At 35.4% G+C, this 12,456-nt stretch overlaps 1 protein-coding gene across 4 annotated transcripts in view; it reads left to right on the forward strand.

Annotated features, from left to right (window-relative positions):
• IPO11 (importin 11) overlaps window positions 1-12,456 on the forward strand; it is a 78,562-nt gene that overhangs the window by 6,506 nt on the left and 59,600 nt on the right. For all 4 annotated transcript variants that reach the window (XM_038125742.1, XM_038125740.1, XM_038125744.1 and 1 more), the window contains 4 exons: window positions 693-777; window positions 1,061-1,204; window positions 4,526-4,626; window positions 9,377-9,449. In XM_038125742.1, the coding sequence (XP_037981670.1) occupies window positions 1,067-1,204; window positions 4,526-4,626; window positions 9,377-9,449 (312 nt within the window). In that variant the 5' untranslated portion in view covers window positions 693-777; window positions 1,061-1,066. The remainder of the gene's footprint in view (window positions 1-692; window positions 778-1,060; window positions 1,205-4,525; window positions 4,627-9,376; window positions 9,450-12,456) is intronic.

Genomic DNA, 12,456 nt, shown 5'->3' on the forward strand with positions numbered 1-12,456 from the left:
TTTGACAGATCACTACTTTGTCAGCTACACCAGTGCACTAAGTGCCGCATCCAGTCTTTTCTTGACCACCTCCAGGGATGACAACTCCACAGCTTCTCTGGGCAGCCCATTCTGATGCTTAACCTTTTCCATGAAGAAATTCCTCCTGATACCCCATCTGAACCTCCTTCTCTCTCCTCGTGGAAGAGAAGCTGTTCTTTGTTGTTTATTTAGAAAACCTATGTATATTAATATTCAACTGTGTATATGTTATTAGAAGTTAACATAGGCTTTAGACTTTTTTTATAAGCAGAAAACAGGCTTCATGGTTTCTTTCATATGTGTGTCTTTTTCTTCTAGTAATATTGTTTCTGTGGTTATTATGAATGTAATTTCCGTTATCTGGAGAGCAGTGTTTTGTTTTGCCTTCATAGAGTACAAGGGTGCGAAAGGATGCATATACACTGGAAATTGGGCAATATGCATTCGTAGTTCAGCTGGTTAGCATTTGTATGAAGGAAACCAAATATATTGAGGAAGATTCTGTATCATGTAATACTAATTGTGAGACTTAATGCTTTCTTATTAAATTGATATTAATTGTTTGGAAGCATTTGAATTATATAATGTGACTATACGAATGTGTCATTTTCTCTCTTGAAGGAAAAGTAAAATGCAAAGATGTTAATAATCTGCATATTTGCCTGTTTCAGACAACCCCATGGTTTGCTCTGCTTACATCTGAGTAATTATCTCTAGTTGCAGTTTTGCTCTAAGCTGCTGTGCTTCACAATAGAGGTAACTGTTTTACAATCAAAATATTTCCTCCAGTTCCTCAGATCTAGCAAATGTGCTTGTAATGATCAGTTTAATGCTCCTTCTGCTGAGAGATTTCTGAAAGCAAATAGTTCTATCCCTGTACCTCAACTGCCTGTGATTGGGTGTCATGCTATCTTTACACTGTGTAGTCTAATGAAAAATAAGTGTGGGGTGTTTGGATAATAAGAATGGAAAATACCTGTCTATATTTGCTATTTTTTTCTCATTAAGTGGTTTTTTTTTCCTTTATAAATGTTTTCAGATTTTCATGGATCTCAACAGTGCTAGCACTGTTGTTTTGCAAGTCTTGACCCAAGCTACTAGCCAAGATACTGCAGTGTTGAAGCCAGCTGAGGAACAACTGAAGCAGTGGGAGACACAGCCAGGTTTTTATTCAGTCTTGTTGGTAAGATACAGTGGAAAAGTGCTACTAAGTAAACTCTGAATAATTTTGTGTACTGGTCTATAGAACACGCTTGAGCCATGACCTCTGGCTGAGAGAAGCCCTGAGTTGTCATGGTCCAGGCAGTAGAATCCTTATGCTGAAGGATATAGTAGGTGGGATACAACAGTGGTAGACATTGTCATTACTGTATCTCAAAGTAAGCTCTTTTCCCAGGTATTCAGAAGGTGAAAATCCACCCTCTAACAGTATGAGTGGACAGTAGTGCTAAATCTTTTATTTGCCTGTTGTGAATTATGTATGGTAAAAGGCCGAGAGGGCCCTTCTCAGAGGAATTGCCTTTACTACCTCAAGAGGCAGGCAACCTTTTATATACCAAGGCAGTAAGGACCTTTTTGTTTTTGTGGAGATGATGCTTTATGAACATTTTAATAGAAGTTCCCTCATGCTTTCCATTGCATTGTGTGATACCTCTCTGGGATAGCTTTCTTTTTTTGTTAGTGGAGGGAGACTCCCAGGGAGATTAACTGAGCTGGCTGTGGTAGTAAGGTCCTGGAATGAGGAAGGTGAATACTTCTAAAAGTACTATGACCGCTGATAAAATGGATGCATGCAAAGACACTTGAAAGTTAACACTATTGTTAGTCTCCAATATCTATGCATGTTTATGATAGTCTTAAAAACACAGGTAAAATGTTTTTTCTACAAACATCTGTCCTCAGTGCGTAGATTGAATGACTCAGATTTGCAGAGTGACATGTTCTGTAGACTCTCTCATTTGTTTGGAAAGTTGAAGGCGAACCTGAGGATTTAGGGAAAGGAGTAGAAGATACTTTGAGCTCTCAAATTTCCTTTTGTGCACTGCCTTTGCAATAGTGTAGCTGCAAATGGTGGTAAATGATCTTGATAGAAAATAGCAGAAATTGCCACTAGTGATTTTTTTTTTCCTCTGGGTGTTTGCTTTGAGACCTTACACCTCAGGGTGTAGACAAGTTGAGCACTCAGAGGTAATGGGAGCAGATATGAGTTAATTTTAAATATAAGGGCTAAAAATTCAGGCTTATCAAAGACGTATATGCTGGTACATAATATACAAATGCTGATAATTTTTTTAATGTGGCTAGGTGGATTTGTTGTGGCCACATCAGCCTTTCTTTAAGTGTGAAATATCAATATAGTCTTCCAAATTAAACAAGTGAAGTGTCTGCTTCTTTGTTTAACTTGATCATGACAGGTGGGCTGTCTGGGAGAGAAGATAGTTGGCATCTCATTGATAAAGCAGAAAAGGGTGCAGGGAAACAAGTTAATATAAATGGAGAGTGGGTAAGACAGCTGATATCTGTGGATTGTGGCAAGTAATGTAATTACTTACTGTGAGATGCACTTGCTTCTGCGACAGTCAGAGTAGAAAAAATCATAAAGAAGTATGCAACATGCATCCTTGATCCTACCAGTTTTAGTACCTAGTAGAGTTGCTATCATTACTTTTTTGGGTTTCTCTTTTTGAAGGTATTATATATCTCTTTTGATTTAGAATTGGATGGTTTTGAAAGAACCTCTGCAAGGTTATATCAGTTTGTGCAAGTTATATCAGTTTGTATATTGGCTCCACTCCTGTTCTGTCTATGACAGCATTACTGTGTTATTATGACAGCATTACTGTGTTATATTAAATACTTCATGTTTTAGGAAGTTCATATGTAGATACAGAGTGTAATGAGAAGTTCTACTCGTGTAGATTCTTTGGTCTTTTTGTTCATTTTTTATCTAGGTCTGGTCTAGTTTCAAGGTGTTTATCTGTGGAAGCTTTGCTTTTGCTAAATATTTTAGTAAGGAGAGGAACAGTTGCTTGTAAGCTCATTGGAAGTTTCAGTATGAGTAGTTTGGGTTTTCCATGTTTCATTTATTTTGAATTATTGTTTTTATGATACGGAAGTGGTGCTTGAAGTTAGCTGTTAGTATTTTAATATGCTTAAATTGCATTTGGGAAAGGTCAAGTCTTTTAGAGATTCAGTCTGTCTTCCTAAATGAGCTTTGGGGAAGGAGAGCTTATTACATACAAATAATTTCCATGTTGTGTGGTGGTTTTGGTGGGTTTCCATCTTTCTGATATTTTTCTACAATTGCTAGTTTTGAAGTTGATATCATTGTTGGCATGTAAGTCTGTTTACTTTCTATTGGTTGGAGTGTGTTGGGTTTTTTTGGGTTGGCCATTACCTCTAGAAAGATGTTACTATTAATAAAAGTAGATTTTGAGAGAAAGTTAGGTTTTGAATTCATAGTGAAAATGAGGTCCTAGGTTTCTACAGTGCTGAATTATTTGAAAGGTTTGTTTATGCCTGTGTTTGCAGGCATGGTGCCCAAAAGTAGCAGATACTTTTGACCAGAATCCCTGCATTTTTCAGGTCCCTTCATACTGGACTGATAAAAGCAAGGAATGCAAGTGGTGCACTCTTTCTGCAGTGTGTATAGTAAGAACACTGAGTTCACACATGCTTGCTCTCTAAAAGCGTGAGTAATGATGTCTCACCTCTTGAGAGCAATCCATCTGATGTAGCAGAAAATGGGGGGAGAGCTGCTGTTCAGAATAGTACCCATGTTGAGATTCAGTAGCCTACCTTTATTTTAGTTTCTGTTGTTAATTTTACACTATTACCATACAAAATAACTCCTCTGTGTTTGTCTGTATGTACATACAGATATATAAAAGCGTATTTATATGTATAGATACATATATATGTACAAATATATAGCTTTTTATTGGTAGAAACTAATTTTGTGATTTCCTAAGCATGGTTGAATTTGAGAATTGCAGACCTACCAGGTCACTATTTTACAAACAGTATTGGTAGACAGGATGGTTCTTGGCATATGAATAAATAACATAATGAATAGATAACCTGAAGACTGGATTCTGGCTAGAATAAGGAATTATCCTGTATTCTGCAGCGGCACAAACTTCTGGGAACTATGTCATTATAATCAGATGATTTTTGCATTCTTTAGTAATTACTAGCCTTATATTTCCTTCTCTGCCAGACAAGGTTAGCAATACATTTGCCTTATATGTTGTTTTTTAAAATAAGTCAAAATTTCGGCTAGTGATAAACACTTTTTTAATCTCTAAAAATTTATGTTTAGCACAGTGTTTTCACTTCCCTGTCAGATGATGATTAAGGCTTTTTATTTATGTACACCCATGTCATAGTGGTGTATGTATTTCTACATGTACCAGGGCATGCGTTGATACAATTTCTGTCTTGCTTGTGGGGTCTTGAGCAATTTTTTTTAACTTCTTTTTTTTTTTTTTTTTTTTTTTTACAGAATATCTTTACAAATCATAGCCTGGATGTGAATGTAAGATGGTTAGCTGTGCTGTACTTCAAAAATGGAATTGATCGCTACTGGAGACGGGTCGCACCACAGTAAGTTTTGAGTTCTTCTGCTTAACCATCTTAAAGTTGGCTTTGTTTTGGTTACCAGGATGGAAAAACAGTAGATCTTTAGTTGGTAGAAGTTACTTTAGAATTTATGGTGAAACTGACAACATGCTTCAAATTTCAGGACTTGCTGATAAAACATTTTGTCTTTATATTGCTTCTTATGACTGTTCATGATTTACTCTTGAGAACTGAGTTAGAAGGCTGTTTCATAGCTAATAGGTTTTGAAGTGATGCAGTATGTGTTGCAATATTAACACCTGGATTTACTGATAGTGACAGAAGGGAAAGGTAGTCTCTTTGATAGTGAGAGGGACATTTCATTTTGTTTAAGCTGATTCATACTGAATGTGTACAAGGGAAGGAGGCAGCCGTTACGATACTAAAAAGTTCTGGTCTTCTTCTTTCATTGTTTTGATATGTGGGTTCTGATAATGCATGACAGAGTTCTCCAAAGAAGATGAGAAATATAAGCACTTTTCATGAGCACCATGTAATTTACTTAAAATTTTTAAAAAGTGCCATTTTAATATGTAGCCTGCAGAATTACATACTTCCTAGTCTTTTGTGTGAAGTGCTTATTTTTCCTTTGAAAACAGGGGTGATTTCACAGAGAGTTTCAATTCCAGAACTCAAAGGCTTGCAAGTGTTCAGTCTCAAATGCTAGTAATAGGTGGGACTGTCACTGTCAGATGTCGGGTATCAGATGGAATTCTAGGTACAGTTTTTCTGGATCACAAATCTAAGTTAGTGTTATGATGCCAACTATGATTTTCATTGTTCATTGTTTGAGATAGTTCACTGTATTTTGCCTTGCATTGTAAGCCTTTCCAAAGATCTACCAAAGGAGTGAAAAATTATAAAATTCTGTGTCCACAGCACATTTTAAGTACTGTAGTACTCCTTCATTATGGCATAGAGCACTGGAGTATTTGTATGTGTGAATTAGTATATAATTGCAAAACATCTGCAAGCATTTGGATTCTTTTTTATGTAAAAGGAAAATATAATCTTTTTCATGAAAGATGGTATATATCTTTGACATTTCTGGTTAACAGGATTCGGCTTGCAATACTGATACTTTACAAGAACTGTTGGAAGCAGTTGCACATTGTTTCAATTTGTTAATATTTTTAGCCACTACGAGCATTTCTGGTAAAAAAAGCATAGCTTATTTCTTGCAGAACTAAAGACTAGAATTTTTCTCTTTGAGGTAAAATTTAAATAAAAATATTTTAATGTAGTTTTCCTGTAGTTTTAAATTAAATGTAATTTTAAAAATAAATATTTCTTAGCTATTAAAGATTCCATGAGTTAAATCTATATTTAATTTCCAGTGCAACCTTATTTTCCCCCATTTCTAATTTTCTGCCACTAATTTAGTGCAATTAAATGATAAAATAAATTTTGAAAATTGTTGGCTGCTGTTAAGGATTCAATGGAGTAATGCATACTAAATTTTTAGTCTGTGTCCAACTGCTTTTCTTTCTAAATATGTTAGATGTCACATTTTGTCAGCACTTAACCAGATCACATTTCTCTTAGAATATGTTGAGGTAATTTTGAGAAATCCTGATTTAAACTAAATTCTCAGTTGATTATTTTGTGAACCGATCATACTTTGAATACCATGATTTTTTGAAGGCGTCATTGTAGATGCTGCATTTTTGTTGTCTTTGCAAAATTCTTGTCTTTTGCGTCTCACTTCAGCAGCTGTCTGCTCTCCATCCATAGTAGTACATCAAAGCATGCTTTGATGTACAGATCAGGCTTAAAACTGCATTTTCCAGTGAGAGTGATTTAGATGAGCCTATGAACTTCCTCCCTCCTGCTTTTTCAGGCAGCTTTTCGTATAGCTGTGGCAAAGAGCCTAGCATTGTCATAGCCTCTTTTCAGGCACGATTTGGCTTCTTCTTTTGAAATTTGTTTTCAGCCTCTTCAAAAGCTGGTCTCACAGGACGATTTTGTGTGTGTTTTTTTCTTCAGAAATTATTTGTCTTGATTTCAAGAGTTGAACGTGTTTTGATTTTACAGGCAATGACTTTTGTATCCTGTTTCTTGTGGACTTTGTTCTCTTATTTGAGTACTGTGTTAGCAACATGGTACAATACTTTAACAATACTTTGACTTCCCATAAGCCAGAAATGCAAATGCAAAGTATCAGGCTTTTTAAAAAAATAATTTTTAAATTATAATTTAAAATAATTTTTAATCATATAAAATAATTTTTAAATTATCTTTCTCTATGTTTCTCCATACCACAAACACAGAGAAAGATCAAAGTAATGTTGAACTTGCAAATTGTGAAAGACTACAGCATAGTGGATAGTACTTAGAAGTTCATGTGTAGATGAAGTTGTTTTAATTTTTGGGCACATATAATTCAATGCTGAAGGGCAAAAACTGGCTCAGTGAGGCACATTCTTCCTAACTTCTCGCCTGCCTGTATCTTTTATAGATGGACTTGTGGAATTGGCTTTCTTGCAAGGCATTAAGGGAGGCTGAGGGCAGTCGTGCTGGTCTGTGTCTCCTTCAGGGGCTGAGGGTGTCCCTGTTCTCCGGCAGATGTCACTCTCGTGTTTTTTAAACGCTGAATCCCTCCACCCACGGTCCAGCAAACCCTTAGGAGTTCTGTCACACAGTGCTGCTGTGTGACACTTGCATTGATGTTGATTTCTTAGTTTTTTTTTCATTACTGTTTTCCAGTTTTGCTTATTGCAAGCTGGTGTCTTTAAGGTGTTGATCCTCATGAATCTATTTCTTTTCTTTCCTTTGTTTTGTCTGCAATGGCAAAAGCTTAATTACAGCGTTTTTATTTACAGTAAGTAATGAACTGAATTCTTGCTGCTCTTAGACTGTGCATATGATAAGTTTAATATAATTATGAAAAAGTGTTTAAAGCCAGGGGTCTTGTGAGCCCAGAAACAAAATAAGTAATATAGTAAAATGGTGTATTTTTTTCTTTATAGACCCAGGTTTTAGGTGCTTTCTGTTGTCTCTGAAAGTGAGGTGTAATATAATCTACATTTAATTGAGTATAGATTTTAAAATTTTATCAATAAGCTTTTAAGTTTTAGAAACCACTTAGAGGATGCCTGCATGTGTGGAAATTATATACTACATTTTCCTATTATAGAAGAAAAATCCTCAAAAATTTATTTTCCTGGAATGTCATCTCATGGCTTTGATTAATAAATTAAATAGTTACATGCAGAAAAGCTTTTACTGTTGCAGAAATCTCTGTAAGTTTTAACCAAAATATTTTAGGGATAATTTAATTTTTTGAGGAAAAAATCTTAAAGCCTACATCTTGATTTAAAATATAAAAAAAAAATTGTGGCTCCTGAATGCTATAATTACCTTGGAAAATAAGATTTAGTGTACAATTCTGATTCACCAGTGAAACGATGAATTGCCTCCCTTTTGTACTATGCTTCAAATGATAAGTCTTTGATCTAGGAAATAGTGAGTGCTTGTGTTTTGTGCAGGGGTGAAGGGAAAGTGAAAACTAGAGTAATTTTGCAAATGTTAGTTCTTATGGTGATTCCTGCCTCACTTTTTTTTATTTTGTAATTAATATTTAGTATTTTTCTAGATTAAAATCTATGCTTTAGGGAGCTTTAGATATAATTTTAAACCTCAATATATAAAACTAGTTGGTTAATATCTGCCTGAGGTCAGACAAGAGGAAGTGGTTGTGTTGGTGTGTTTAATCTTATTTTCCAGCCACTAGTCTTGACTGAGATGTGATGTTTGCATGCTTCTAAGTCATTGCAATGTTAGATAAAACTTTCATCTGAACAGCCTTGCGTGATAACTTACAGGCTTTTTATGAAAGAGAAACAGCTTTCCAGGTGCTATCAGTAGATGAAAATTTGTTGGGGGATTTTTGTTTAGTTTGGTTTTGGTTTTCTTTTTCCCCAATAGTATAATCTATAAATACCAACAAAACCTTTTTTAGAGCCGTGTGTTGTGTTTCCTGCATGGAAATTATAAAAAAATTGCATGAATGATATAAAATCTGAAGTAATACAGGAGTGATATCATACTATAACTTGTAATCTTAAACTGATAGAAGTCAGTCAAAATTAGGTATTAAGATACCACAATGCTGCACTTGAATGAAAAGAAACCTTTATGGCTTAGAATTTTTCCCCTGCTCACTATTTTCCCTTGCACTTTCTGGAGAATATATCAACATACTTTTCACACAGAGCTATAATTTTCAGGGGATCTGTACTTTTAAGTGTAAATATAATACTTTCTTATAGAAAAGGATTTAAAATAGAAAAGACTTAGTACTTTTACAAAAAGTGGTGTCATCTGATATGGTGATTGCCTTATTCTGGACATTTTTTGGCCATTGTCCATTAGTATACATGGGCAAATTCATGTTCAAATCCTCAATTCTGTCAGTAATAACTATATAACAATTGTCTATGAGCAATCCATTTGTATTTTGTACAGTTTTATGTTTTTTCATAATATATCTGTGTATCTCAATGTCAACTCTTTTGCCATTTATTTTTAAAAAGGTTGCTTCAGGTCTCAGAACGTGGGACTAAAATGCCTTAAGTATTTTTTTCACTGTTCCCTCTCTTTTTAAGGATACTTCAGATAGTGGAAGAACAAAGGATGTTATTTTGTTAGTTTTGATAGGTTTTTTGATAGTTACAAATGAATTGATAGTAGTTTTTAAATTGAAAATAAATAATATTTTAATAAATCCCGGCAGTGCTCTTTCTGAAGAAGAAAAAACTACATTGCGTGCTGGACTTATCACCAACTTTAATGAGCCAGTGAATCAGGTTAGTGGTTTATTACTCTTCCAAGAAATGCTTGTATTGATAGATATCTTGGTTTCTTTCTTTACAAAGTATTTAATTATAATAATAAAGTTGCAGTTTACATTGTGCTTTGCAGACAGATCTTGAAGTGAGATCTTTTACCACAGATCATAACTCATTGAATTATAGAACTGCTTTGGTTGGAAACAATGTTTTGTCTGTGTGGTTTGGTTTTTTTGGTGTTGCAGTGGCAGTTTGTTGTCCCTTGCTGTTTATGCAGCCATTTGGTGAAATGGTTCAGGGAATGGATATAGCTGAAAAGTAACCTCTTCCTGAGTGATTTTTGTTTTTTTCAGCTGTGTCTGTTCTTTTACCTGACTCCCAGTGTGGCCATGCAAGGGAGTGTGGCAGAGGCAGAGCCAGGAGTGAGCTGTTGAGATTGCTGCTCTATAAACCCACCTAAGGAGTATTGCTGTCACATGTCTAGTTACAGCATTTTAGTGACTTTAAATAAGCTTAATAAAGCTTCAGTGTGATATTGTCTTTTCTTACATAAAGTGACAAATTGTAAGCCGTGATTTTGATTAGAATAAGAATTTATTATTATATTGAGTACAGAACTAATGGTAGGGGCACAGAATATGCCCATGCTAGATGAATCAATCTTTTGATAACATCTTCATCATGTAAGTATAAGATTCTGCAAGGAAGTATTTGCTGATATTTTGAGCTGGATCTTAAAAAGCTTTGTCAAGGAAATACAGAAATTATAGGCATAAGGTTAAAATTGAAAAGAAAAGGCATTGTGGATAAACTTCTGTTCTGCAAACAGTTCAGCTTTAACTTCTTGGGATTTCTTGACAGGATTAATGTAACTTCTAGGATTTAGAGCATTTTATCAAAATTAGGGTAATTTATTCTTTGTAGAAGCCCATTGTGAAATGACAGTTTTGACTAGAGCTAAAAGTTTTCATTGCAAATGCAATTTTTAAAAAAGCATTTAAAGTGTTTTAAAATTTGTTCTGCAGGTATAATTTCAATGTAAGCAATATGACAAACATTACTTGTTTCTGTGTGTTAACTAAAAAGAACTATGAAGCATGTCAAGCTGAACCATAGTGTGTGTCATTCATGCTTCTTCTAGGTGGAATATGATTTATCAAATATTTAATTGTGAAGTTTGTATGGGTTTTTTGCACATATAAATAGGTAAATTAACTATCAAACTCTTAATGCTAACTACATTGTCTGTAAAACAAAACTTTTTATCAATACTTTTTTCCATACATTCATTAGTATTTCATCAGTTTGCCTGCTAAGATGATAGCATAGCATTTTTTGTAATTAAGAATGCCACTGCTGATGAACAGTTCTGGAGTTCTCTGACTATAGTTGCAGTTGAGATTGGAACCTTTTTAACTGACATTTTAAAGACTAGTGGCTTCATGTTTTGATTTGTGTATCCTTACGATGTTTTTTGGGACGTAATTTTTTTAAGATGTGGAGATTTTTATTTGTTTTTATCACAGCAGTCTAAATAATTGCCCAAACAATTATGTGCAATATGGAAATATGTTTACAGAGTCCATATCCCTTTCTTTCCCTTTGTTCCCCAATCTGCCTTGTCGGTATCCTGAAGTGTCCCTTCTGAGGAATCTTTCATTTAGTTCCCAGCCTGCTTGATCTGTCTGAGTTTTGATATCCTGTGTTCCTGATAACTGCACTTTTCCAGTCACAGACAGTTCATAACACAGTTAGTATCTGCCTATGCTTTTTGCATCACTGAAGGCAGAAAAAATTATGACTCTTGTATAGAAAGAAAAACAACACAAAAAATTGAGAAATAGGTATAGTATGGAGATGTGATGATACAACTTGACTTCCAGGGGAGGTGTAGAAGAGAACATACCATCTGCTAAAAGCATAATTTTCATGCCCTCTGAAGATATTTAGCATATGGAGGGAACAGTGGAACAAAGTACTTCTTCAAATGTATGACAGCAAGTTCTTTTTCTTCTTTCTCCCCATTGAAAAAGCCAGTGCTCAAGATAAAAGTACTTTTGGTTCCTTCTTGTACCTGGGAGGTTCCTTCTTGTATTGCATAGGGAGAAGAATTTATTTGCTCCCCCTGTTATGTCAATTGATGTAATTTGATATTGTAATAAGTAGTACTCCCAGCTCTTCCTTGTGAACAATGACATCATTTTCCTGAAGCAATTCTTTTCACTAAGCAGCATGGTAGGAATAAATATTGTGGAAAACTTGGTGGGGTTGTCAGACTCCAGATGAAACAGCTCAGGTACCAGTAAAGAAGGTCATTGCTCTGTCCTTCTTAGTCCTGTAAATTGCTTAGATTCCTTCTGGTAGCCTAAGAAGGTGACTTCTTCCCCAGGCTGGAAGTGTGGTTGTTCTAGTGTGCTTAAGGAGAGGGAGTGTCTGCTTCACTAATCCAATCAAGGCCCTTTTCAGTTAGGATGGGATAAGAACAGAGAAAACAAGAATGTGAAATTTTTGGATATTTGAGGTAGGGTTTTGAGCGACCATACAAAATACGCTAAGGAATATTTAGGGGAAGGGAATTGCACAGCAGCCAAGTGTGGAATAGACAAAAAGAGGGCATAAGAAGGGCCAGTCATGTGTAAACCATGGGTGGTCTGTACTTGTGTCTGAACAAACCCTGTGCCTGATGACCACTGCCTGTCCTGTGTTCTGATTGCATCCCTTACCTGTCTTACTGTCTTAACTCGCTCTGTTCATCATGCATGTGTGCTCCAAGGACCAGGTTCCAGCTGCTGGCAAGACTAGTGCCAGTGGAATTTATGGGGGCCTAGCAACCAAAGTCAGATGGTATGAGTAGTGCAGGTGCTGCTGGCCTATGGTTCTGAAGATCTGGAGCAACAGAGTCTCAGTTCCAGTTACTGGGATGGGGCTTAGGCTTACACATATGTGTTCCTAGGGCTGGGAATGGCTCTATCTAGAAGTCAGATAGAGCAGAATTATGGGTAATAGGCATTCAGCAGTGTATGTT

This window comes from Motacilla alba, chromosome Z (assembly GCF_015832195.1).
Source record: "Motacilla alba alba isolate MOTALB_02 chromosome Z, Motacilla_alba_V1.0_pri, whole genome shotgun sequence".
NCBI classification, from domain to species: Eukaryota; Metazoa; Chordata; class Aves; order Passeriformes; family Motacillidae; genus Motacilla; species Motacilla alba.